Source organism: Enoplosus armatus, chromosome 15, assembly GCF_043641665.1.
Source record: "Enoplosus armatus isolate fEnoArm2 chromosome 15, fEnoArm2.hap1, whole genome shotgun sequence".
Taxonomy (NCBI): Eukaryota; Metazoa; Chordata; class Actinopteri; order Centrarchiformes; family Enoplosidae; genus Enoplosus; species Enoplosus armatus.
Window position 1 is genome coordinate 2,344,381 of NC_092194.1, and position 25,463 is coordinate 2,369,843.

Below are 25,463 nucleotides of genomic sequence, written 5' to 3' on the forward strand. Positions count from 1 at the left end.
GTCAGCTAAGCGGGGGGGGGGGGGAAGGGGGGGGACGGCACGCTTGGCTCTGTCCTCTGTCTCTTTAAAACAAAAACGGTCAGATGCAGGTTTTGGTTTTGGCCTCTGTGCAGGCACGACGGCACACCTGCCCGGCGCAAATATTAAACCTGCGAACGAGGACGACGGTTTGTATCAGCGTTTGCGAGACGAATCGTCTGACAATGACAAGTAAAATATAATAAGGGTAAAACTAAGAAGTAAAAGAAATACGAGATTATGCCACAGTGGTGAGAAAACAGCAGACTGGACACATTGTAAAAGTCTAAAATGTTGAGGTAACCGGTCGAGAAAAGCTTCTCAGCAGCCACAGCTGCTCCTGGTGTCCGAAGACATCAGCATCTCGTGTCCTTGCATGTGTCCATACAGTTTCAAATTGCGTCATTAACATAAGTGGAACTCATTGCGTGTGTGTGTGTGTGTGTAAGAGACTGTATGAGCACATACTCAAAATGTGTATGCACAGTAACATAAACCCCCCCCCCCTTCGAGAGTTGCGGCCTGCTCCAGCGTGACGTCCAGGTGTGTCTCAGTGCAGAAAGGCCAGCAGAGCAGTGAGCCGCTGTACCAACACGGAGCCTTTCACCCACAGGAACAGTTCATACATGGCCAGGCCCCACAGGTTGAGCGACTCTGCCAGCGTGATCTGCAGACACCTCGTCCTGGACCGAGCCTTACTCCTCTTGTGCCTGTCAGCCAGAAGAAGAAGAAGAAGGAGAAGAAGGAGAAGAAGGAGAAGGAGAAGGAAAGCGTCAAGGGTCAGGCACAATTTGAAGGTATGGGTTTGAATCATCAAGGACGGATGAAACTATTGTAGTGTGAAATATAACAGATGAGACTAAAACCAGCTCAAGAGATTACAGAAAATACATTTTACCATCGGAAATGTGGACAAAGCGTCGATCTATGAACAAACAATTCCCCAAAAATGCGTACATTTTGAATGGCAAACGAACTTGGCGTTTTATCTGCTGTGGCCGAGATGGCGACAAAAAAACAGTCAAACGGCAAAAAACATCAACTGAGACAATAGTGGCAAGTGAGTCCTGTGATCCGTCCTCTGTCCCTGCGGCTGCTGCAGCTCGTGTCCTGTGGACAATGGCGGCGGCGGCGGCATCAGCGGCAGCACCTGTCCACTGAACGCAAGCGCCTCCGAAGATGGGCTTGTCAAGATTCGTATGTGACACAAAAGTGTACAGCTCCATTAACAGCCCCTATGAAATAATACAAATGCTTGACCTGAGGGTGGCGCGAGAGACATGGAGTGTCCGTGCAGAGGGTTCACCCGCTGAGGGACGCAGATACGCTCAGTACATTTCCTGGAAGACAGATCAGGGGGGTCTTTGCCTGGGTCCTGGGACCTTTGATTCTGCCCACTTCATTAAGTTGACTGATTCTGGTCAGGCGTCATGACGTGAAACAGAGGCCTCTCAGCTTGTCTTGGCCAATCAGAGGCATGGACAGGACTAATGCCGTTTGCATAGACGGCGGGGGGGGGGGGGGGCAGTATGTTGGCATGGCATCAGCCATGGACTTCAAATGAACGACAGCAGGGCTTCCGTGGCTATATGGCTACTAGTTTTTAGCCAGGCTCGCGGTATGTCTCTTGAGATGGCCGTGTTGGTCCAGACTAAAATATCTCAATTAGATGAATTACCTTGAAATTTAGAACGGACACTCATGGTGCCAAGAGGAGGAGGCCCGCCGACTATGGTGGTCCCCTGATTTTTCCTCTAGCGCCACCTGCAGCTTTTGAGTGAAAAGCATTGGCAAATACCGGATTGCCATGAAATTTGGTTCAAACATGAATGTTCCCCTGGTCCTCTGGCTTTTCACCTGAATCCATCATCATGTCAACATTTTTCTACTTTCTAGTGCTAATTAGCAAATGTTACAGAAAAGAAGGTAATATGTCTAAATTTAGTTCCGTGGCCACTTGAGCCAACGTGAATATCTGGTGGTCCAATGCGAGGTCTGAAACTGAAACAGCTGAACAGTGAAACAGGCTGCTGCAGCGTTTGGTTAGAGGAAAAAAAGCTTGAAGAGAACCACTGCACAAAACCATGACAATATCAGTTTGACTGTCACACAAAAAAAACACCATACTTGCGTCACTAGATGCCTGAAAAGCTCTTCGATAAAGTCAACTGGACATTTCTTTCCATTATTCTTGAGAGATGTGGTTTTGGGGAGTCATTATTTCAGTGGCTCAAAACTCCTAACGACACCTCTCAACACCTAACAATGCAGCAGAGCACAAGTAAAGGATGTCCACTCTCGCCATTGTTGTTTTTTCATTGAACCTCGCCACCGCCATTCGCCTAAACATTCGTATTACAGGTATACAAAACAAGACTTTTACACCACAAAATTACTATATATGCAGATGACATCCTGTTACACCAAACAAACCCCCCCCCCCCCCCCCCCCAATAGCTCTTCCAGAAGTCTTTAATCTCATCTCCATATTCTCAACATCAACCACTCTGTGGAGAAGACTGGAATGCTGCCACTAAAAAAACTCCCTGTTAGAATGACAGGTAACATCAAATACCTTGGTATCAATGCTTCCACCAAGCCGTCCAAGCTATTTCTTCTGAATTACGTACCATTACTAAAAAGCACAAACAGACTAATTGAAATAATCTAGGTAAATTCTATTTGTCTACAGTTGGTTCCAATAGTTTAGCTCCAAACCGACAAAAAGAAGGAAGTCACCAGCCAAATCAGCAGCTAATCTAACTAGCCTAATGACCAGCCAAGCCCGTAGCCGATCCAGTGGGTTGCTACGTCATAGACGCATGAGTTACCACCTTGGTCGAATGAATAGTCGGCTTCTCGTTTCCCACCGCCCTCTAACCCCTAACCCAGTAGCTAGCTTCGGCAAGGATACAGCCTCCACCGACTTCTCTGTAGCCTTTATTTGTCCCTTACCCTGCGCCATGGTCCCTTTTCCCCTGACTGTTTTTATTCATTGTATTTTCTTTCTTTCTCATATGTATACAATCATACACATAATCATGTGTTTTCCCTGCATTCTTTTATTACACACATTTAAATTATGGCAACTGTTTTGCATGCTGCTGTTTTGATTATTATGACTAACATTATACTTACACTCGTTTGGTTTGCTGTGTTTTATGTATGTATCATGCAATGTTTTGTGCGTCAACCTTTTCTTTTGTCTACCCTTGTCTATTTTATCTCTTTCTATCATTGTTTTATCTGTAAAGTGACTATTTAGTGTTTCTTTTCGCACCATTTACCACTGTGAGTATGTCGCTCTGCAGATAGTTTCTGTGTCGAGGTGTTGAGATATTCATCTGTTGAAATTGCCCTACCGCCCTGACATAACCAACAATGTTGGTGAGTGGTATTTAGTTTAAGCTGCTCAAAGCATCAAGAACCACTGAAATGTCCACACTAGATAATCCACTCTACTCTCTGTGAATGGTTTGTATTTGGACTACTTCCTCTGTAAGAAATAGTTCCAATGAAAACGGTCGACAGTGAGGATTATCCAGAGTAACGGGGACACTTTATAATTCCTATTGAATTTGCCGTGAGCAGCACAAACAAAATTCCATTCCCCTCCGTTGTATTAGGGTGGATGCTGTAATCTCAGACAGATATCTCAAAACCTTCACACATGAACCAAGAATTAAATCAGCACGGTTTATATCACTACAGGTAGGTTTTGTGATTTGGGGCCAACAATCACAATCCATGTTCAACAGATGGCCAACACTTTTGTACTGCAGGGTGTAAGGACCATTGCAGCCAGTAGGGGTCATTAATGAGGCTACAGACATACGTTTCCTATCAGGTCTGCCTGCTTCAGAGGGGGTTGGGGCGTGAGGGGCCAGTTTTCGCACAGCACAACAACACTTACTCAGTGAAACAGAGCAGCTGTGAGTACAGAATGCTCGAGTTGAGGTGCGGGAATGAGGTGGCGCTGCAGGATCCCCCTGGCGCCTGTATTAACATTACTACCCATGGCACTACAGTTGGTTAATATTTTATGAGGTGTGCTCATTCAGACAAGCTACCACTGTCAGCAGTGCACCCTCTGTGTGTGTGTGTGTGTGTGTGTGTGTGTGTGTGTGTGTGTCCAGAGTGGTCAAAAGACAAAACTACCGACTTTACTCCTGTCTGTCACAGTGTCTTATTTGACACTGTCCGATATTTTAACATTCTAAACATGGAATGAAGAGGAATGTGTGCTTTTCTTTCTCTACATTTTTCACCAGACTCTTCACTATTTCTATAAAAGCTTTGGTGGGGGGGAAAAAAACCACTGTTTTCCTCCTGTGTACATCTCCTGTGGCGTAACCCACTGCACACTGTTTGTGTTCATGGTTTTGGTGGCATTTCTGGTGAGGACAGACTAACAATATGCAGACTCCAAATCTCAATAAAAAAAAAAGTCATGTAGCTACTGAAATTTTCTTTCCTCTGCAAGGCTTACTTCTAAAAAAAAAAAAAAAAAAAAAAATGCCGCCTGGCACACAGTCTGCATTTAGATTTGTACTTGAAGCCACAATCTATCTCACACTGCCTTTTCGGTGTGGCTTTAAACAAAATAACAAAACTGTCTCACAAAGTTAAAAAATACACAAAGAAATGACCGTGGAAAAGAGTAAAAAATCTTCCTGACCTGGCCAAGGCCTGTATGCAGCAGCGGGACATGTTGATGAAGGACGAGGAGGAGGCTCTGGTCTCTAAGGTGGTCTCAATCCCCCTCAGCAGGTCGTTGGTCTTCAGCAGCAGCAGCATCTGCCGGGGCACTCGGTTCAGCAGCTCGCTGATCTGGGGAAGGTATAGCGCTGCGTTGGTCCGTATCTCAACGTCCTGCCAAGATGGGAGAGAGACAGTCAGCGCGACTGGTTAAATGATGTAAAAGTGGAAGGCCCTCGCACGCCCACACACGCCGACAGTCAGCGAGAGGATATGAAGTATACAAAGGTAAGGAAGGACAGGGGGACATGAAGACTATTTGCTGTCTTTGATATTGAAGACGGCTGCTTGAGTCTCCACGCGAGCGTCGGTGTCCTGCTCCACTCGACTTCAAAGGCCTCTCCCCTGCTGCACATCAACAGGCCTAAATTACACTATTGGTCATGGAACAAAGTGCACTGCGAACTTACAAACACTTATTTAACAATCTTTAGGCAGAGAGTAAGATCGGGGGGGGGGGGGGGGGGGGGGTGTAGGATATTACAGGAGTGAAGTGAACAACTGTGAAATTACAAGCTAATTGGAAACATAAGTGGAGAAATACCTTTTTATAATCGCCCCAAACTCCGAATAGAAGCACAAACAATGTAGTTAGTTTTATATTTCCCTGCTAACAAAGCCGTCTCGAGTCTTCTACAACTGGACGCCGGGAGGTGCTCAGTATAATCTGCAATCACAATGTCTTGAACAAAGAAAACATTTGGCGCACAGTGATGAAATGTATACAATAATAAAGCAAACCACAAAATCTTGACATCTGCAGCAATTTCGCTGAGCTAGAGTTGATTTATGGCAGCACGAGGTGATAAGACGCGCTTGACTTAGCAGTGGAGCTTAGGAAGATATTTTTTTTCAAGAAAAGGAAAACACAAGGTGAAGGTTACAGGAGCAGTAATAACTGCATGTGGCGAAGTGTTGTGGTTAAAAAAAAAAAGACAAGGATCAAGCTGGCCCGTAACACACTGGGGGTGCTGTAGGTAGAAATGCTAACACTGTATTGCTTATTTAGATAGATAGACGTATCCTTGGGACTGTGGTCAAGTGACTACTCTGTCTTCTTATAGGTATGTTCATAAACAACTAATTTGCAGTATCAGTGGGACTCCCTCACGTGCCGGGACTGCCGGAGCCTTCAAGTCACCCTTCAAGTTGATTTTTTGGGAGACCAAAACCAGTCACAGCATCCACTGGAAAGGTCAAAGATCATTGACATTGGAGGTACTGGACGGCCAGATGTTCACATCGGACACCAGAGACCAGTTTTCAGGTGACCAGGTGACCACCCCCCCCCCCCATAATTAACCACATGTCATCATGTGACTGAAGTACCATACTTGGGTTACGGGATGGTTATGGGGTGACACCTGAACCATCCCGGCACCTGAACAACCCAATCTGCTGAGAGCAGAAAAATCAAGTAAGTGACAACGTGCCGAGAATTCTTTGTCAAACTGCTGCTTTCAAGGTCAACAATCAACCTTCATGCTATTTTGATCAAATGTGTTTTGTAAAAAGTTTCAGAGGTTCAGGTAAGACGGTGGTCTTGGTTAGGGTTAGTTAGGATTTAAGTCAACGCTGACTTGAAGCTTGAGAAGGGGCACACTGAGTTTAAACTAAAGCTAACAGCACACAAGACGCAAGGCATGAACCTCAGTTTCTGGTGTGAAAAAAAAAGTCCTGTGATTTATACATCCAACCACCCACCCTGACCGATGTGCTACACAGATCAGATTACATAAGATTCAACTTTATTGTCATTGCAGAGAGCACAGGTACTGAGACAACGAAATGTTGGGTGGCTATCACCGTGCTGCAGAGTTCAGCAAGGTAGACAGCTAAGAGGAGGAAGCTGTTCCTGAGCCTGCTGGTCCTGGATTGGAGAATGCTGTGCGCCCTCTCCGCAGACACCTCTTGTACTGGACAGCCTGGATGGCGGGGAGTGGGGAACCGGTGATGCGCCGGGCAGTGTTCGCCACCTTCTGCCGAGCAGTTGGTAAGGATTGCTCTCTATGGAGACAGGTGGACCTTCTTCATTGTCCTCAAGAAGAAGAAATGCTGGTGAGCCTTCTTGACCAGGGTTAAAGTGTTGAGGGTCCAAAGGGTGGACACCCAGAAACTTAACTTGAACTTATAGATGGGGGTGAGTGTGCCATCTTTGGTTTTCCTGAAGTCACCATGTCGCCAGGTGCTGGACCTCCTCCCTGTAGACCAGCTCATCTTTGTTGTTAATGACGTCAACCACTGTTGTGACATCTTTTGGAGACGTGTACAGGCGTGTGGTTGTAAGTGAAGAGGGAGTAGAGGAGAGGACTCGGGACAAAGCCCTGTGGGATGCCGGTACTCAGGGTGAGGGTTGAGGAGGTTGTCTAACCTAACAAGATGGGGTCTGTTGGTTAGGAAGTCCGGTAACGAGTTGCACAGGGAGGTAATGACGCCCAGGTCACTGAGTTTGATGGTCAGTTTGGAGGGAAGGATGGGAGGTGTTTAAATGCTGAACTGAAGTCAGTGGAAAGCATTCTCATGTAGGTGTTGATGTCCACGTGGGAGAGGGCAGAGCGTAGCGCCGTGGAGACAGCGTCCTCTGTACTCCTGTTTTGGCAGTAGGCGAACTGGAGGGGGTCCCAGTGTGCGCGGTGGGCAAGTTTTGTAATGAGCCAGGATCAGCCACTCAAAGCACTTCATGATGGCGGGGGTGAGTGCCTACAGGGCAAAAGTCATTAAGCCTCACTGCAGTGGAGTGTTCAGGCACCAGGCGGATGGAGGTGGTTTTAAAGCACGTGAGGACAGCTGCTTGTGCCAGTGGCAGGTCGAAGGTGTCAGGCAAGACCTCAGCTGCCCTGAGCACGCGTCCGGGGATGCCATCAGGCCGGCAGCCTTGCATGCATTAATGCTGCCCAGTTACAGAAACCTGCAGATAGGCCACCACCTGAATCAAACGTCCGAGCAGCAGAAGAGACCAAATACTTCTCACAGACACATTGCTGTGTACACGCTTAGCATAGCACTGTTTGTCAAGTATTTTCATTTTATGAATAAAAATCCAATGATCTACTTTGAAGTGTATTTTGTAAAACAAAGTGTGCAGAAATAAAGAGCGTCCGGACTTTTTCATAGCCCTGCATATGGATTTACGCCGCCTGTCTGTGTGTGTGTGTGTGTGTGTGTGGAGGATAACGTAGTTGAATCAGATGCTGTTTGTTTACTGCATCAGTGTTGTTTGTTCACATCACTTCCTGCGGGCATGAGACAGAGACAGACCGACAGAGAGCAGAGACTGAGTTTATCTGTGTCAGGATGTTGACTAGCTGTCTGTCTCTTTCTGTGCATGTCAACTCTCTGTTTATCTGGACTGACAGTTCGGACAATGCTGCTGTCATACACACACACACACACACACGCATATACGCACACACACACACACACACACATACATACAACTGATGCCCAAAGGGGCTGTATTGTGATTTGATGACCAAAAAAAAAAAAGGACAAAGGATATCTTTCTCACAAGGACATAAGACACACACACACACACACACACACTTCTAACATCACGTATTAACATGAAAGCACAAAGGAGTCAGCGGCCTTTCAGCTCTTATTTAGCAGCCATATTTTTCATCTCATTTCACCAAGTGGGTTCAGATGTATCGCAAGCCTCTCTGTCTATGTGCTAAACCACTATTTTATGATCGCAAACTTATCTGACAAAATTAAAGGTCCGTATTGTGATGTGCGTCTTTTCTAACTTCGCAGCTACGCCGCGCCTGACTACGTCCTGAGAACCAGGTCGGGACATTATCAGGAGTCGCCCATTCACACGTGTAGCGCACATAGACTGTGTGTATAAAGATGGCTGCCGCGTCGCCACTTCCTGGAGCCCGTACACCCGCCCGACCCAATCGCGAGCACACCACAGTCAATCTCAGCTGTCAAGTCACGTCTGGGAGACTTGCTGACCCCCCCCCCCCGGTTCCGTTGACCGCTCGCCACGGCTCTGCATTCCCCACTGGGTCCCCCAAGCTCGGGGGCCTGAAAACCTCCTCCTCCCCGCGGTGCAAAGCTCCAGCACTCCCGCGGTACTCCAGGCAGAGTCAGTCAGCAATAGGACTGCTAGCTGCACGGCTAACCGAGCTAACTGAGCTAACGGCAGCTACAGTCAGCGGTTGCGCTGGTGACATGCTGCCCCCTATCCTTTAGACATAATTAGCAAATGCAGAAACAGTTGCACATGACGTATTTTGAAGCAGCATAAACTCCTTCCTCCCTCATTTCCCATGAATAATTGCAAACCCTTATAGCTTCCCACCTTTCCATTTCTGCTTTATTTACTTAAACACATCCAGGGTAAAGACACAAACCCATAATATAATAATGCCCAGCCCAGCCCAGCCCCCCCCCCCATCCAAATAACAGGAGGCTGGGTGTTCTGAAGTGCTCTGCTGAGTCCTGCTTGGGGAATAACAATTAGTAGCAATTATAGGAGGTTGGTTAGCAGGCCTCACAGCTGTCAGCAGGACACAGAGAAGGCGACAGTGCTCTCATTTGCATCTGAAAGCTTCAATAAGGACATATTGTATTGTGAGTGGTGCGATAATAAGCTGCGCAAAAGGCAAAGGGAATGCAGTTGGGTGGGTGGGTGGGTGGGGGGTGGAATCTGTGCCGGTGATTTTTCTTTTCTCCCCAGTGTATTAGACAGTCGGCAGGATGATTTCATACAGCAGCCAGCAGGCATTAGAAAATGGTGGGCAGAGGGAGAGAGGGAGGGAATGTCAGAATCTGCTGTAAGATCTGCTAGAACCGATGCCATTCGGACTCTGCAGAGTGGGGAGAATGCAACTGCACTCAGGGCAGCGCATGAATTGCCCACGCAGTCAATTCTGAGGTTTTTGTTTCATTCGGAATTACTGGGAGGTGATAACGAGAAAACGAAACCTTTCCCTCGCTGAAGGGGTGAGGGTGGAGGTTGTTCAGCCCCATCATTGGTGCAGCAGGTTTCTAAGAAGATTAACTCACAGGGCTCAACATTAAGGGCCAGTGCGCTTCAAACGAAGTGGCTGTCGGATTGTCGATCCACTTCCTGAAACAGACCATCAAGCCCACTTTACACAGCGATTGGCCCCGTGTGTGTGTGTGTGTGTGTGTGTGGGGCGTTTGAACGCCTCTCTCTTTTTTTCACTCTTCAAGCATCCACCCAGGGGCTGAAATATTACCATCCTAGTGGCAATATGGATATTTTATTCATATAGCGGCAAATCATGACAGAAGTTATCTCAGGGCACTGCTCATGTATATGCTAGGCTAGCAGACAAACATAGCTGTGGCTTGCTGGCTGCCATGTAATGCTTTGCCGACCCTGAGATTTACGCAGTCAACTGCGCTGAGCTCCCACACAGTAGCGCAACAGAGGTAAGCTGCCATGGAAGATCCAGTCGTGGACCAACCTGCGAGTGTTTTTTACACACAGAGGGGAAAAAAAAAAAAAGAGCCTTTGGATTAACTGTCCATATTGGTGTATGTTGACAAGTGGTTGTACTACCTGGACGGCATCTCCAGACATCCAGTCACTCACTTTACTGAACGCGGCCTGAAGCTCGGCTGGGATATAAAAAGACAGCGAGACAGCTTGTAGACAACAGAAACCACATGCCGTGTTATTTCAGATGGTATTACGGCCGTGTCCTGACGCCAGGCTCCCAGAATGGGATTTCTACCCCTTTTTTTTTTTGTAGTAGACCAAAAATTCCTGGAACAATTTCAGAGCAGACCAGTATTCGTTTAGGAGAACTAAACGTGGCTTGGATGGTCAAACATCTCTTCCTGTCGCTCAGGATTTCTCACAGTCCCGTTGTGTGTTGTCACAGTTGCAAATGTCTATTGTAACGTCCTTAACACGTGCACGACACGGCAAACAGACAAAACATAGGTTGAAGGACTTGAAAGAAAGCCTCCAGACCGGGAAACTGCGAGGAAATGTTCCCATCCCGGGAGTGAGCCCCAAACTGTTGACAGCGGCTTTGTCAGTATCCACAAACAACTGTCAAAGATCTGTTAAAGATTTGGACAATGGCAAACAACCCCATATAACATGCTTTTGACTGTTAACCTTGATTGGCGGGAAGGTGAGTGGAGAGTATTAGAATTAGAGAATTAAAAATCATCCCTTGCAAACTCTGTGCAGCGGACAGATATTGTACATTTTCATATAAGAGCAGGTTATTCAAATAATGTCTCAAGGGGCGAGCCACCATTTCCCGACCCGGAAATGTGGCCCACGTGGTCGCCTCGTCTTTGCAACTGTCTCGGTTACTTTCTTTTGTCATGGTCGACTTGCATTTCCGTCCACCGTTTTAGAGAATGTGTCATTTTACTTTCAAGTAGCTAGAACACTAGCTGGCGGCTAATTCCCGCTTGATGGCGCCGAATGACTATTTACTTGGGTTTACCAACCGGGCAGCTCGGGGTTAGGATTCCCTACGAGTCTTAGAGCGCTTGTCAAGTCGCCAGTGGCTGGTCGCCTGTTTCAAACGGCCAATCGGGTCGCAGCGAAATCATCCTCGCCGTCCCCGTTCATATCTTAAAGACGCTACAAATTATATCCGGCTGCATAAAAAGCCTGGAAAACTGGGAGACACAAAGGGAGCACAGAGAGTCATTGCTATGGAAACGATACACAAGGGTCGCTTTGTGTATTTCCCTGCTTTTTTTTTTTTTTGCAATCGGAAGTGCTGTGTAATGCTGAATTTAGCAAGACGACAGGCAAACACGGAGGGAGGGTTGAGTTTGAAAATCAGAAAACACAAAATATACCACTGCCGCCGCCGCCGCCACCTCATTACATTTTGGACTAATTGCTTTGTTTTCAACGTGTAGAAGAGAAACACTCATTAAATGGACAAATATTCCGGCATGCGAACGGAGAGCCGGCAAAAAGCCACGGCTCTAAAAGCACTCAACACTTGCTTCGTGCATGTGATTGCATTAACACTAATGGAATGCATCATCAGTTGCTAGAAGCGGGACTTAAAAATGATCCATGCATAAGAGAGTGGGTCGGGGACATGAAAAAAACAAAAAAAAGAGAGAGAGAGAGAGAGAGAGAGACAACAACACAGGACAGAGGAGGGGAGGTGTCAGGAGGGATGAGACAAAGCAAAGCAGATGAGTGGTTGTGGCCGCAGAAATGTCTCAAAATGTCTTCTTAACTCCAGAGTGCTATATAATCAACAAGTGTGTTCAAGTAGAGGGCACTAGAGTGGAGTCTGGCTAATGGCGTGTGTGTGTGTGTGTGTGTGTGTGTGTGTGTGTGTGTATGTAAAACAGAGAATATAAATGACTCAGACAGATGGCCTTGATTGATGGGAGTGCTTTCATCTCGGCTATGTAGTGGGAGACAGAGGAAGGGAGAGGAGCACACCTTGCATACACACATTCTCACACTGGAATACAACTATTATGGTGATGAATGCATAAAATAAAACACAAGCGTATACACACACACACACACACACAAGCTTCGTCTGTTCCCTAAATAACGTCCATCCATCCGTTTTCTGCCACTAATCCGGGGCCAGTTTCAGCAGAGTAGTCCAGGCGTCCAACGTTTTCTGGGGGGATCCCGAGGTGTTCCCAGGCCAGATGAGATGTATAATGTCTCCAGCGTGTTCTGAGCCTACCCCGGGGTCTCCTACCAGTTGGATGTGCCCAGAAAAAAAACCCTCCAAAAAGGAAGGCACGAAAGGGCAGCGGTTCCGCTCTGAGCTCCCTCAGGATGTCGCCAACGGGCGGCAATGGCTGGGGGGGGGGGGGGGGCTACGTCCGTGAAAAGTACGTCCACTAAAAGTGCTTGTTTTTTGCCACCGACAGGCTCAGAGTGTTATTCCAAGTGGCTGACAAACCTCACGGGAAGGATCCCTGCAGAGACAGATTTTTTTGTTTAACCAGAAAAAGAAGTCCCAGCTCCAGGAGAGAAGTCTCCCTCTGAGATCTCGCGAGAGGTGAGTTGTTACATGAAGACAAACCGTGCCGGACCGCACAGCCTCCGACAGACAACGCTGTGGTCCCTAAAATGCGCTGAGACAGATACCGCAACATAGGCCTGCTCCATTGTCGCTCGGGGGAGAAAGTGCCCAGGCTCCCTTAGAAAATTGCGGCATTTTGTAAGTTGATGAGTCAGGGGAAACTTTATGAACTCTGAGAAAGGCTGTCCACAAGAAATGATTAATTATTGGTGCCTTGCTGTAAATTCGGCAAACGTAGTTCCTCTTCTTTCTAGATTTTCCAGACGGCTGCATCTGTATGTTGATCTCACCCAAACACCGTTTATATGTTTAGGTTTGAAGGTGTGATACTGGGCCATCGTTGAATTTTGAAACCGGTTCACGCACGTTCAACATGAGAACATCAACAATACTTTTTTTTTTTTTTATTGGCATCGTCTGTCTGAGTGTAATGTCAACTCCACCTACGATTCCCGCCAAAATCTACACTTCATGTTCAGAAATACCAAGAAAGACACGGGGAGTTATTCATGTACCGGTCCCTGCCAAATTCTGTCTTGTACTTCCCTGTCGTGTGTGAGGGGGTGGCACACTGTAGCAGACCGTTGTGTAGTCCTTTTGCCAACTTCAAAATGTTGCATAAGAGAGGTATAAATAAACTCTCTCTCTCTCTCTCGAGCACAGATGGCATTGTGGAATCCCTGTGGGTAATGGGACACTTATAAACACACACAAACCAATTTTATGCTGATGGATTCAAAAAGCAGTCTTACCTTGAGAAAAAAAAAAAAAAAGACTCCAATTCTAGTCATTTTAATGTTTAGCGTTAATATTTGGGCCTCCTTGGCTGGGGAGACCGTAAGTAGTCCCTGAATCAGCCACAGCCCGAATTAGTCTGATGGATCCGACACGCGTCAGTTTGAGTCCGTACGGCTGTCAGTACCGGCCCTCTTGGCGGCTCGGGCTTCGCATCTTTCCTCCAACTTGTGCAAACACTGGAACTACATTGACTGTGCTGATTGATGGTATGTTCTTCAGTCCATCTTCATCAGTCCAGGACTTACAGACTGGGGTGAACATTCCAGCTTCTAGACGTTTTGTCTTGTTTATGTTTTTATTGTTTTGCTAATTTAATGTTTTTTTTGGGGGAGTTTGGTGTTTATTGCACTCTCCGACTTGCTTCCCTGCAAAGCCCTTTCTAACACAATTAAAGTCTGTATCATTTGAACGGATCCTACGCACAATGTTGCGCTGTGTGCGAGCTCATACCTCGGAGTGTGTGACGGGCACGGAGCTGATGCCGGCGTTGACGGCGGTCCAGGAGCGAGCTGTGAGAACGCAGGCAAACAGCGGGTACAGATCTCCGGCTCCCAGCCTGCGGCTGTAGCGCTCCACCCCGGACATGTCATTTTTAATCAGAGCCTGCCACAGCCGGCAGTAGTCCAGCCTGAAGTCTGGCTGCAGGACCTGGAGGGGAGGGGAGGGGAGAATGAGTGATTTGGTGTCTTTTGTTAGGATTTGATCTACTTTATTACAAACTGCTATATTTCTGTGTTTGTTTTGTAATGCACTCTTCATGTATTTGTTATGACACACGACCAATAAAACGTTGGACATCTGGCACAGTGTTTGCTGGTGGGAAGCCTGCAAGGGTTTTTATCCTTTTGTCCGTGCACTAGCAACTCTTACTCGCACTCTCCATCTCCGAAAAAAACATGCATAAGACAGGTTTATGGATTCTGTCTGTGTGATGTTAAGGCTATTAGGGCATCATGACAACAAGGAATCATCAGCTCTGAATCCTCACAATAGAGCGCCGCAGGGACGACGGGGTTTTTGTGGGAAAACCCGGAAGTTAGCATCGACAACAAAAAAAGCAAATGGGATTTTTTTTCCCCCACGGGATTTTGGATTATGGCAGAAAATAAGCTCTGTGGCAAAACAAGAGTTCATGATACTCACATGTTTTTGTTCAGCAAGATCATCGCCACTCATGAACGCCACTTTTACGGTCTTTGAAGCGAAAAATCCCAGTTGAATTCAAGACGAGGGAGCCGGAAGTGCTAAAAATGCTAACTCACTTCCGGGTTTTAGGACTCATCCCCGCTGCACTCTATCTAAACAGTGTGTTCTGCGTGTATTTATGTTAACACATGAGCCGTTTCTCTTTTGACGTTTCTTTCTTTGGACACATTCAATCCCACAGCTAAGAAACCTCTGCCATTTCCAGGCCGACTACAGCACACTGGACATGTAAGCAACGTGTAGTGCCCAACTGGTAATGACACTGGAAATGACTGTGTGTGTGTGTGTGTGTGCGCGTGTGTGTGTGTGTGTGTGTGTGTGTGTATGAGGAGTGGATTAATATTCGACTCCAAAATGACAGCTGAAATCAGAAGTCATTAGGAATAAATTGGTGCCATTATGGTTCGAGGGAAGTCTGTGTTAGTGTGTGTGTGTGTGTGTGTGTGTGTGTGCGCGTATATTGTGTGTCAAAGACGAAGGAGTTGCATATTCATTCATTCAACTAAATTCTCTTTATGAATACAGGGACAAGCAGTAAACAAACTCATGTCAGACCTGTGGATGTCTGCGTCAGCCTGTGGGTGTTTGTAAGAGCAAGTGCGTTAACAATCAAAGAGTGTGTGTGTGTGTGTGTGTGTGTGTGTGGAACATGAGAGTGCACATATGCGCCAGCATGATTAAGGCTGTGGTGCACCAATTCAAACCAAGCACACTGCACTCTGCTAAGAACATCAAATGAGTTGTTTATCAAAAAGCTTTTATCCTGCTGTGGCTCTGCTAAAAGTGTGTCTGCCTGCGAAAGTGTGTGTGTGGCATCCATGTTTTATATTTTTTTATATTAATGTGCATCTTGACTGTGTTTGCTGCTCTACCTGTTTACTCAAGGCCTCAGCCAGCGGCATGAAAAATGGACTGCAATATCAGAAAAAATGTGCGTTTTACTCGTGCGCTGGCAGCCTGGAGATTTCCCACCTGATAAAGGCCGTGATCGAGCAGCACGATCTCCGTCTTCTTGCTCCGGGGGCACTTTCGGACCAGCACGTTGCCCGGGTGCGGGTCACAGTGGACGAAGCCGTGGACGAAGATCATCTCACTGTACATCTTACCCAGGTTCTCCGAGATCTGTCGGGAACACGACGGAGAGGTGTGGTAAAAGAAAAAAGTGATGACAACCAGATTAGAAGAGAGCATTTAAAATGGTTGTTGAAAGTCTGAAAAAGTGAATATGTTATCCATCACCCATCTATCTCAAAAAACACGCTTATTTCTTCTTTTTTTTTTCTTTACAAATATATCGATATACATATTTTCTGATTGTGCAAAGCGTAATCTTCATAGACATAGACAAACCAACACCTGCCCCCCCCCCGTTTGCACTTTTCATATAGCATAATCACAAGTGTTGTGTTGCCCAAACAGGCCAAATGTGTGGATGGTACTGAGGACAGCGACAGTGTTGCGTTGGAGTCATTTTCTGTGATGCCTCAACTCAACCCAACCTTGCCCCCGGCCACAGAGCGGAATGGAACGGGAAACGATATCCAAAAGGAGACACGCAGACTTCGACACAAGAACTGCTATTCCGGAGGTGGGAGTCCGTTTCAGTTGAACAGGTGAATGCTTCAGTCACGCTTAGGGTGCATTCCCCCAGCTCAGATATCCTCAAAAGCAAGTGTCCCCTTTTCAGAATACTAGACTACGAGTATAAGACTAGAAAAGTATTTACATTAAACACTAAAATCTGGACATTCATGTATTGATGCAAGTTTGGAAAACTAAGCCCGGGGATTTATTGCAGCCTTCTAAGACAAGATAAAAACCTTCATTAATAGTCTATTGTTTATTTAAATCCCCGTTCGTTGTTCTAATGTGGCAACAGCTACTCTTCGTGGGGTTTGTGTTCAACATGTACAGTATAAATGATCCAATGTCACAAAACAAAGAGTAAACAATATAATATCACCACTTCGCACGCAATAAAATTGCAGAAGAACCAAACATTTGACAAAAATGTGATTAATTAAATGGAATACTGTGACCCCTCCTCACATGCCTTTGTAGCAGCCAAAGGGAATAAATGGGGGAGTAGAGGGGAATGTGAATGTGGTCCTCCTAATCTCCTAATTTGCTAATTCAATTTCCTGAATCCTAGAGCATGTCAGCTGTCCAGGATGTCACGGTAAACACACACACACACACACACACGTTTGTCTTTCTATACTTGTGTGGGGCCTCATTGACAAAACGCATTCCCTAGCCCCTTACCCTCACAACTAAATGCCTAACCCCAACCCTCACCCTAACACTAGCCTAAACCTAATCCTTAACTGAACTTCAGAACCAAGTCTTAGGGCTCTACTTTCTTGAACCCTGCAGCATTAGTTAGGCAGAAATTCAAGAAATTATCAATATGACAGACTGTATGACATCTTGAATAACATGCATATGTTAAAGCAGAAGGGTTTAAGACCCTCCATACATCTATTAAACGTTCTTCCGTAAACAGAATAATCCTGCACACTGAAGATGCAAAGCACAACCACTAAAATTCTGCATACTTCTTTATACTATTATATTTTCTGCCACCCAAAAACTTTGGCGTGTAACCAGTCCCACAGGTTTGGGGCGATAAACCTCCTGTTTCTCACTCTCTGCATCCCAGTCAGCTTGCGTTGGGCCAGCCTTGAAACCAGTCTGCAACCCGGCCTGCAAACAGCCAGCCTGTATTCCGGTCGATTAGCCCTGGGTTTGTGAGCCTACGGCCTGCCTGTCCCAATTTTGCCTCCCAAGAACCCTTGGAGCCATCTATGGACAAGTTGAAGAGCCATCCTGGGACTCGGCGTGCACCATTTGAAGGGACTTGCCTGGTTATTTTCACAGGGTAGCTGTGGAGTCCCCAGAAGAAGGCGTGCTCTCCGTCCCGACGCCATTTGGCTGTCTCAGCTACCCAGCCCCACAGGACCCCCGTCGACCGTCCCTGCCAACATTCAGCCTGAACCCCAGCCGGACGCCAAAGCCTGAACCCCAGTTGGCTGCCCCTGCCGACACCCTGCCTAAATCAGGGAATGGTCAGCCTGGGACCCGGGCGGTTTGATGGTGGGTCCACAGAGAAAAGGATGGGGTTGCAGAATAATCCAACTCTGTAAAATGGGCGAACTATGAACAACTGACTTTTTTGGCTTGTCGCCAGGGGTTGGCAAACTAACTGGCCGTCACTCTCGACTCACAATCGACCCATTGTGACCGCATTTGTAGCCTAAATTACGTCACAATCTTCTGCAAAACTTGTATGCTATTCTCAGAGGACTCCTGCCTGGGAATCCTTGTCAGACAGCACATTTATGTTCAAAAGAATCAATAAAGCAAATAGTACATGCACCTTGACATGTCTTTCCAAACAGATCAAGAATCCCTTACAGCTGTATAGTCAACCACACTGATGATCCCAGTGGAATTTGTATAAGTAGCGTAGATACATTCCTCTTGGGCTAGCTTTGTGGCTCTCTGTATGATCCACAATGCAGGGAAAAACCTTCCCAGGTAGAGGTGGCCAAAATCTTCAATATCACGGTCTATATCACAATACAGTAAATGTTCTCCACATTCAATTAAGAAACGGTTTCAAATGACCGTACAGTAGTTGCTCTCTTCTTCTGCGGCGGTCGGCAAACCAGCTTTAGAGGTTCATTACTGCAACCGACTGTCGCTCTCACGTCACGTGGGAATGTGGTAAGCAGTCCCGCCGCCCAGATCCCATTGCCTTGCGAGGCAGCTGGATTCACAAGAGAGAGAGAGAGAATCCAGCCCTGATTCGCTACATAGCCTGCCCTGAACATATAGCAGAGACCTTTCGGGGGCAGATCCCACGGTGGAAACGCCAAATCTCTATCGGTGGACACATTTCTACCATTGCACGCTGTACACCGTCATATCACCCGACCCTATTCCCCCGGCCAATCAAAGAGAGTTCATCCAAGCAAAAAGTCACTAGTTCAGACTTTCAATTAAGCTTTCCACTTCAGTAGGGTTATTAAAAGCATATTCTTGGGTCTCAACCAGAAATTGAGCCGTGAACAGGATTCTGTGCTTATTAATGCCTTCATGATGCAGCACCCGGCCTATATTCATTGCAACTTAGTTGCTTCTTGTGGGTCTCGACAGTTGGATCCAGAAATAAATGGGTGATTTTTGTCTTTGCATGTCACATTTCCAGCACAGTCACTCCAGTTCATCACTTTGATTTGCAATACATCAACGTATGGCTCCGTGATTTTGTACGGGTTTCTGGTTGATCAATTTTGTCCTCTGCGCCCGAGACGCATTCCTTGGCTTCAACGATTTGTTGTCAAGCGTCTCACAGCCAGCAAGACCACCTCACCTCAATTCGGTTGGTAACTCTTCCCCTCTCCTTCATTCCTTGCTTAGGTGTGCTGAGGTTCAAGGTTGCCCATATCATTAACTAGATTCACTAGATTGCTGCAGAGATGGATAAAAATAGATTACGTATAACGTGCAGGCTAACTGAAAAAGATGTGGGTGTCTTCAGCATTTCGAGACTCCATTCAGGCGCCATAACCAGCAAAGTCCTGGATCTATTACTCAAACCAGCCTTCCCGGATCCTATTTCGTGGCCTCACTGGTAGGGTTGGGCGATATGACGATAAATGCCACAGGACAATATACATTTGTCATCAGAGAAGACGGTGAAGTGCAATCACTGAGGTCACATTTGTAACATTCTGTAAAGCAGACCTCAAGATGTTGGTATATGGGCAACCTCATTAACATCACCGGGATAACATTAGAAATATTTTTAAAAGGCTACTACTACTGAAACACGGAGTACCACCGAGTTCTATGAATATGCTCATTCAGCGCATGCAGTAATATCTTAAATCTTATGGTGGGGGGGTGCAAAAACAAAATGGGAGCAAAGCACTGTCCCATTCTGGTCACGTCAAGGGGTCGAGTTCAGAGGAAAGTCTATTTGGGCCCTCATCCATCTTGTGATTACACACACAGACACAGGGTCCAGCATGCACCACTGCCGCCTAATTCTACCCGTCCTGTCACCCTGTGTGTGTGTGTGTGTGTGTGCGTGTGTGCTCATTATGTCCTCCATCTCATCAGCTGTCTTACTCATACTCATCATCACTGCTTAATGCTCAGATAGGGACCCACCCTGTCTACGTTTGTGTGTTCATGTGTGCACACGAAAAGCCCAATAAATGATTGTGTCTGGTGTATTTGTCGCTGTCTTCCTAATCTGTTCTCTTTCTCTGTCTGTCTGTGTGTGTGTGTGTGTGTGTGTGTGTGTTATTCAAGTAAGTCGCAAACCGCGCTGGGGAGTGACATTCAAAGACTGCATTCCTGCTTGTGTGCTTGGCGGCTGCTTAACAGCGAGACCGACTGTCGAAGGCTGTGACGTGAAATCTACTTGAGCAAAACATGAAAGCCACATTCAAAGGAAGGAAGAGCACCGGCGGTAAATCCGTCCATTTCAAGCTACTTAATCAATTCTATGAATAAGCAATAATGAAAAAATTCAAATAATGCAGAAGATCCGGATCTGCCTCACCGTTCAGTGTCAAAACGACTTTAACCACCTTCTGAATTGAAGCTGTTATTGTCTTCTCAGGCATTGCGGCTTATACTGATATTGTAACTGAGTCTGTATTTTTAACGTAGGCTGTGTTACGCAATATCGCGTCATGCAATCTACGAGTATGATGCTGCTCTTGTGAAATTTTAACGCCGCAGACTCGTGGTAAAGCGATGAGTTGATTAATCGCGTGAAGCATAAACTCCTGCAGAGGTCATCTATCCGGCACTGGATTTCGGGTCATTTCTTTTTTTCCCCCCCCACTATTTTCTGATTTTGTGGGCTAAACAATTGATCTATTAACTTCAAAAAACATCTTAAATGATGATTAAAAAGCCAAATGAGGCAGATGTCAGTCTGTGGTTGGCAGGATAAGGGCGGGCTGCAGGCTCCGCACCTGCATTCTGCTCATAACCCTTCGATAACACGCAGTGTTTCGTGAGTTACTGGCTGATCTCAGTGTACATTCTGAGTCAGTGTAGTATACGAGCATATAGTGAGTCTGTAGCCGCTAGTGTGCGAAGCATCAGCCTCCTGCCCTACGCGCAGCCTTGCGGCGGGTGGGCGGGCGGAGCGGTACCTCGTTGACATTGACGCCGTGTTTCTTCATGTAGTCCCTGTCGTTGACCTGCCCCCCCTCGGCAAACTCCATCGTCAGGATCCTCTTTGTGGACAGATGCCAGTGGATCGTGGGGACCTGTAAAGAGAGAGGGAGAGGAGAGGGAGAGGGGAGGAAGAGACCAAAATGACCAAAACACCAACTTTTCCCACTGGAGCTTTTTCTCCAGTGCATCTGTCTTACAGGTGTGCATTAGATTATAGGTTCAGGCAATAGCAAAGAGTAACGTACAAAACCTTCAGGTAGCCTTTTAACTAAATAGCAAATATGCAATAAATTTGGAAAAACCTTAATATTAGAATGTATATGTATGGATTTGAATTTGATTAAAAGATTGGATTCTGGATGTCGATTCCATAAATGCTATTGAACCCCCATTTGGTTTGGTATGTATGCAAATATAAGAGGCACATCAAAACCCCCTTGTAAGGTTGCATTTGTATCACACTCACACACACACACAACTACGCTGGCTCCGTGATAACTTATTGACTGACAGTCAGATGATCTGCCAGTGAATTCTTACCGGGAATGAAATGCAAATGAGTAACGAAGGTGCTTTGAACTGGCGGGTCTGCAGACTCGTGGAGGAGCCTGTGAGAGGGGCACCCGAGTTCTGCCCCTCGTCTCACCTCACTCGACGTGGGCTTTCAAACAGTCCTCTTCCTCTGGGGTTCGTTTTTTTATCAACACAACTCTCGGATTATGCAAGATTCGGCCTTACCGTTTACTGTGATCAGCCAATCCAATCTATACAGCACTGACGTGTTAAAGAAACGTACTTTCAGGATGTACTGGAAGGAATGTGCGCTTACTTGGTAATTATCTTTCATTTTGCCAAGTTTCATGTCTCTATCGCATGCCAACTTCTACAATTACAATAAATGCGGAATAAAAGGAAGCAAGTGACATAAAAGAAGACAAAACCAAAGGAGGTTTCAGCTCTCTGGGACGGAGCGTCGGACAATGAAAGGCAGCTGGAAAAGAAAGTCCAATTCACATTCACCAGAGCTAATAAAAGTTGTCAAAACTGATGTAAGAAGAAAAGGACACCGGGAAATTAAATGATAATGGTCCAACTCTGTCTTGTGAAGGAAATATGATTTGGGGCGTTCTGCTAACCCTGCTCTGTTAGACTATAGGAAGAGCTGACAGGCAGCACAGAGGAAGCTGTCACACACAGCGTATTAACTGACCTCTATTAACTGCACTGAGTACAGTTTGAAATACTGGGGCCTTGAATTGAAACAGACTCGCATCATTACCAGCTGTTTACTGCGTGTGTGTGTGCAAACACGGGAGCAATAGGGTCAAAAATAAATCCCTTTGTGAAGACCACTGGCCTGTTATTATGAAAGGAAGCCCTGTGGAAAAAATCCCATTTTAATGTGTGTACCTTGAGAAAGGGGAAGTGGGACAGCATGTTGGCCACCTTCTCAGCGTTGTGTCCCTCATTAAGAAAGTCCAGCTCCAGCGGCATGTTCTTCTTGGCCTCCTCCACCAGCCACATGAAGGCAAAGTCCGGGAAGAGCCAATGGACCGCCTTCAACAACACCTTCAAATTACAAGTCAGAATCAGCCTCGCTGTCAAGTACGGTAAAACAGGCGTGTACGTATGCCGTGATATTCTGTCAACGGCTGACGTTTTTATGTCAGTACATGTGGATGGGCACTTGTAGGATTCCGTAAACCTTTCAGTAAAGAATCCCATTAACTGCCCTTGTCAAGTCTCAGGAGGTTAAGCTGCTGTTAAAAACCTCTATATACAGTCGATTAAATCCTCTGTTATGGTACCACTCAGCCTGAAAACAGTTGTAGAAGGTCTTCTGTGGCTCTGGAGGAGCTATGTCAGATCTGATGATGTCTTCAGGGTTATCTCAACCTTTTTTTTTTTTTTTAAATTTCGACATCTGGGAAACATTGTCCATCAACTTTGGCTTTGTTTGAGCACCAAGCATCATGCAAACGCGCCTTCCCCCTCGTTCACTCCCCTCGAGTGGAACACGGTCTGCCCGTTGAGTGAGAAAATCTTGATCCGGGATGTTGTGGTGGAGCCAGGTCTCTGTAAAGATGCGGGCACAGCGCTCTCTAATTTCCCGTCGCTTGGTTCTGGACAACTGGACATTAGCCTGGAGTAGGCTGGGTAATGGAGTAGCCTCGGGTCCGAGCCGGATTAGCTTAGATCTTATCCCGGCTCTCGTCCTGGGGCGGTCACGACCGCTTGCGGCGGGGTTTGGACCGGCTGGTCTGGCTGGGTGGTCGGAAGATGTTGTCTCAAGGTTCGCTGTATCCAATCCCTGCACTTCCTTTTCCAATGCTGAAGAGGTGATATGTGCTTCAGTAATAAATGCAAAAAAACAGATAACAAATAAAAACAAAAATGTAGCGAAGTTTGAGGGAATTACTGGCTGTTTTGGTGTCGAACGTTGTACAGATTGCAAAGCCCCTTGAGGCAATTGTGATTTGTGATATTAAGCTAGGGGTGGGCAATACAATAGGCTATTTGCCAGCCCAGATGCCTAGGTCCTTGTTTCAAACAACAAGAACTTTGTTCGAAAATGTATCAATGCAATTAAATTAGCCTACATCTTGACAATTGTCAATATGCACCACTGCATAGGACATTGCTGCTTTACGATTATTATAACGTCATATTCACCATTAAAGCACAGACCTGCGTCACTGAATGAAGGAAATCTGAATATATCAACAAAATATTATATAACAGACAGTTATCATGAACAAATCCATTGGTCATATTCATACATACTCATGAGCGCCAAATCATAACAGAAGTTATCTCAGGGCACTTTTCAGCAGAGAGAGAGAGAGAGAGAGAGAGAGAGAGAGAGAGTTTCCCATGCCAATAAAGCCCCTTTGAATTTGAGAGAGAATAATAGTAATGGTAATGGCAGTGGTAATATAATAATTGTAGCAGCGGGTGTTGAGCAGGAACATGGGGGCAGTGGGTGGCTCACAATCACAGATCCACTACAGCTCCGGAGGCAGAAATACCTGAAGAAAGCAACAGAGAGAGGAGAGACACGGGAAGGCTCACAACTACTGGGGGGGGGGGGGTGAGAATGCACGGACGGGTGGAGAGGGAGAGAGGAGCTCAGTGCATCATGGGAATTCTCCCCGGCAGTCTAGGCCCGTGGCAGCATAACCAAGGGATGGTTCAGGGTTCACCTGAGCCAGCCCTAACTTCAGGCTTTATCAAAGAGGAAAGTCTCAAATGTGGGGAGGGTGTCTGCCTCCAGCACCCAAACTGGGAGCTGGTTCTACAGGAGAGGAGCTTGATATGAATGAATATCACAATGAGATATTTATGAATGACACTGTACTGTTTGTCATTTGCCTACCCATGTAATTCACCCTAATGGGAACAATTAAGACAGTCACCTCTCTTTGTAAGACCATCAAAGTCTGGCGTCACGATGATGTCGTCTGATGTCGAAATAGCCGGCACAGAGGACAGACGGTGTATCCGCCAGCCGCGATCCGTAACTTGTTGTAGTTCATCACAGAAAAGCTTTGTTAGCACACATACTGTAGCGGATTGCCGAAATGTTTTTGGGGTGCCAGTCGGAGTTTCGTCCGACAATGTTAATGTATGAGGTTTGCCAACACCGGGAAGTTCAGCGTAAAACAGTGTATTGAAGGTACAAAAGGAAATGTCTTTTACAGGCCAGTCCAAATAACATACACCCAAAAGAAAGAGTCCAGAGAATATTTATGGCAGATCCAAACCAAAAAAAAAAAAAAAGGTTGAAAAACTCTGTTTCCTCCAGTAATCCAAAGAAGTTTTCCAGTGTGGATGTGATGACATTTTGCTTGAGAGAAAGACACCAGCTCCAGTTCTTGCTGAATCTTAGCAAAGTCGGAGAAACGCTGGTAGAACTGGTTGTGGAGGTCTGTGGGAGTAGCAGTGTATCTGTTGGTGTGACAGGGTAGCCAGCGCTGGGAAATGTGTTGTAAGGTATTTGTTGGTCATTTAAACAGGGTCAGCTTGACTTTGAACGCTTGCGCGTATGAATACAGCTCATGTATGAACGCATTATTCCCCTGCAACTTCAGATGGAGGTTGTTCATCTGGCCCATTACATCCACCCTGGAATGCAAGTCGCACACCCAATCCAGGTATCCCTATCTTTCCTCCAGAAGCTGGATGAACTGGCGATGGTTAAGATCCTTGGGCCTGGATGAAGGACGCGAGTTTCGCCACCGTTTGAGCAACCTGATCAAGTTGCAACATAACATTTACACAGGGATTCTTGGTTAATGATGCAGTGTAGGAAGATCAAATCTGAGTTGGGGTCACCCTCTCTTACCCAGTCCTGTATCCTACGCAGGAGCCCAACGTTGTTCCTGGTGAGCAATTTAGTCCACGGCAGGTTCAGTTTCCCTAAACATCCTGACACCCTGTCGTAGAGGTCCAATC

At 46.3% G+C, this 25,463-nt stretch overlaps 1 protein-coding gene across 1 annotated transcript in view; it reads right to left on the reverse strand.

Moving 5' to 3' along the window:
- Window positions 1-568: 568 nt before the first annotated feature.
- adck1 (aarF domain containing kinase 1) overlaps window positions 569-25,463 on the reverse strand; it is a 60,794-nt gene continuing 35,899 nt past the window's right edge. Inside the window, exons 5-10 of the mRNA XM_070920836.1 lie at window positions 22,419-22,577; window positions 20,984-21,100; window positions 15,774-15,923; window positions 14,046-14,243; window positions 4,697-4,890; window positions 569-728 (exon numbers count right to left, since the gene is read on the reverse strand). Of these exons, the coding sequence (XP_070776937.1) occupies window positions 569-728; window positions 4,697-4,890; window positions 14,046-14,243; window positions 15,774-15,923; window positions 20,984-21,100; window positions 22,419-22,577 (978 nt within the window). The remainder of the gene's footprint in view (window positions 729-4,696; window positions 4,891-14,045; window positions 14,244-15,773; window positions 15,924-20,983; window positions 21,101-22,418; window positions 22,578-25,463) is intronic.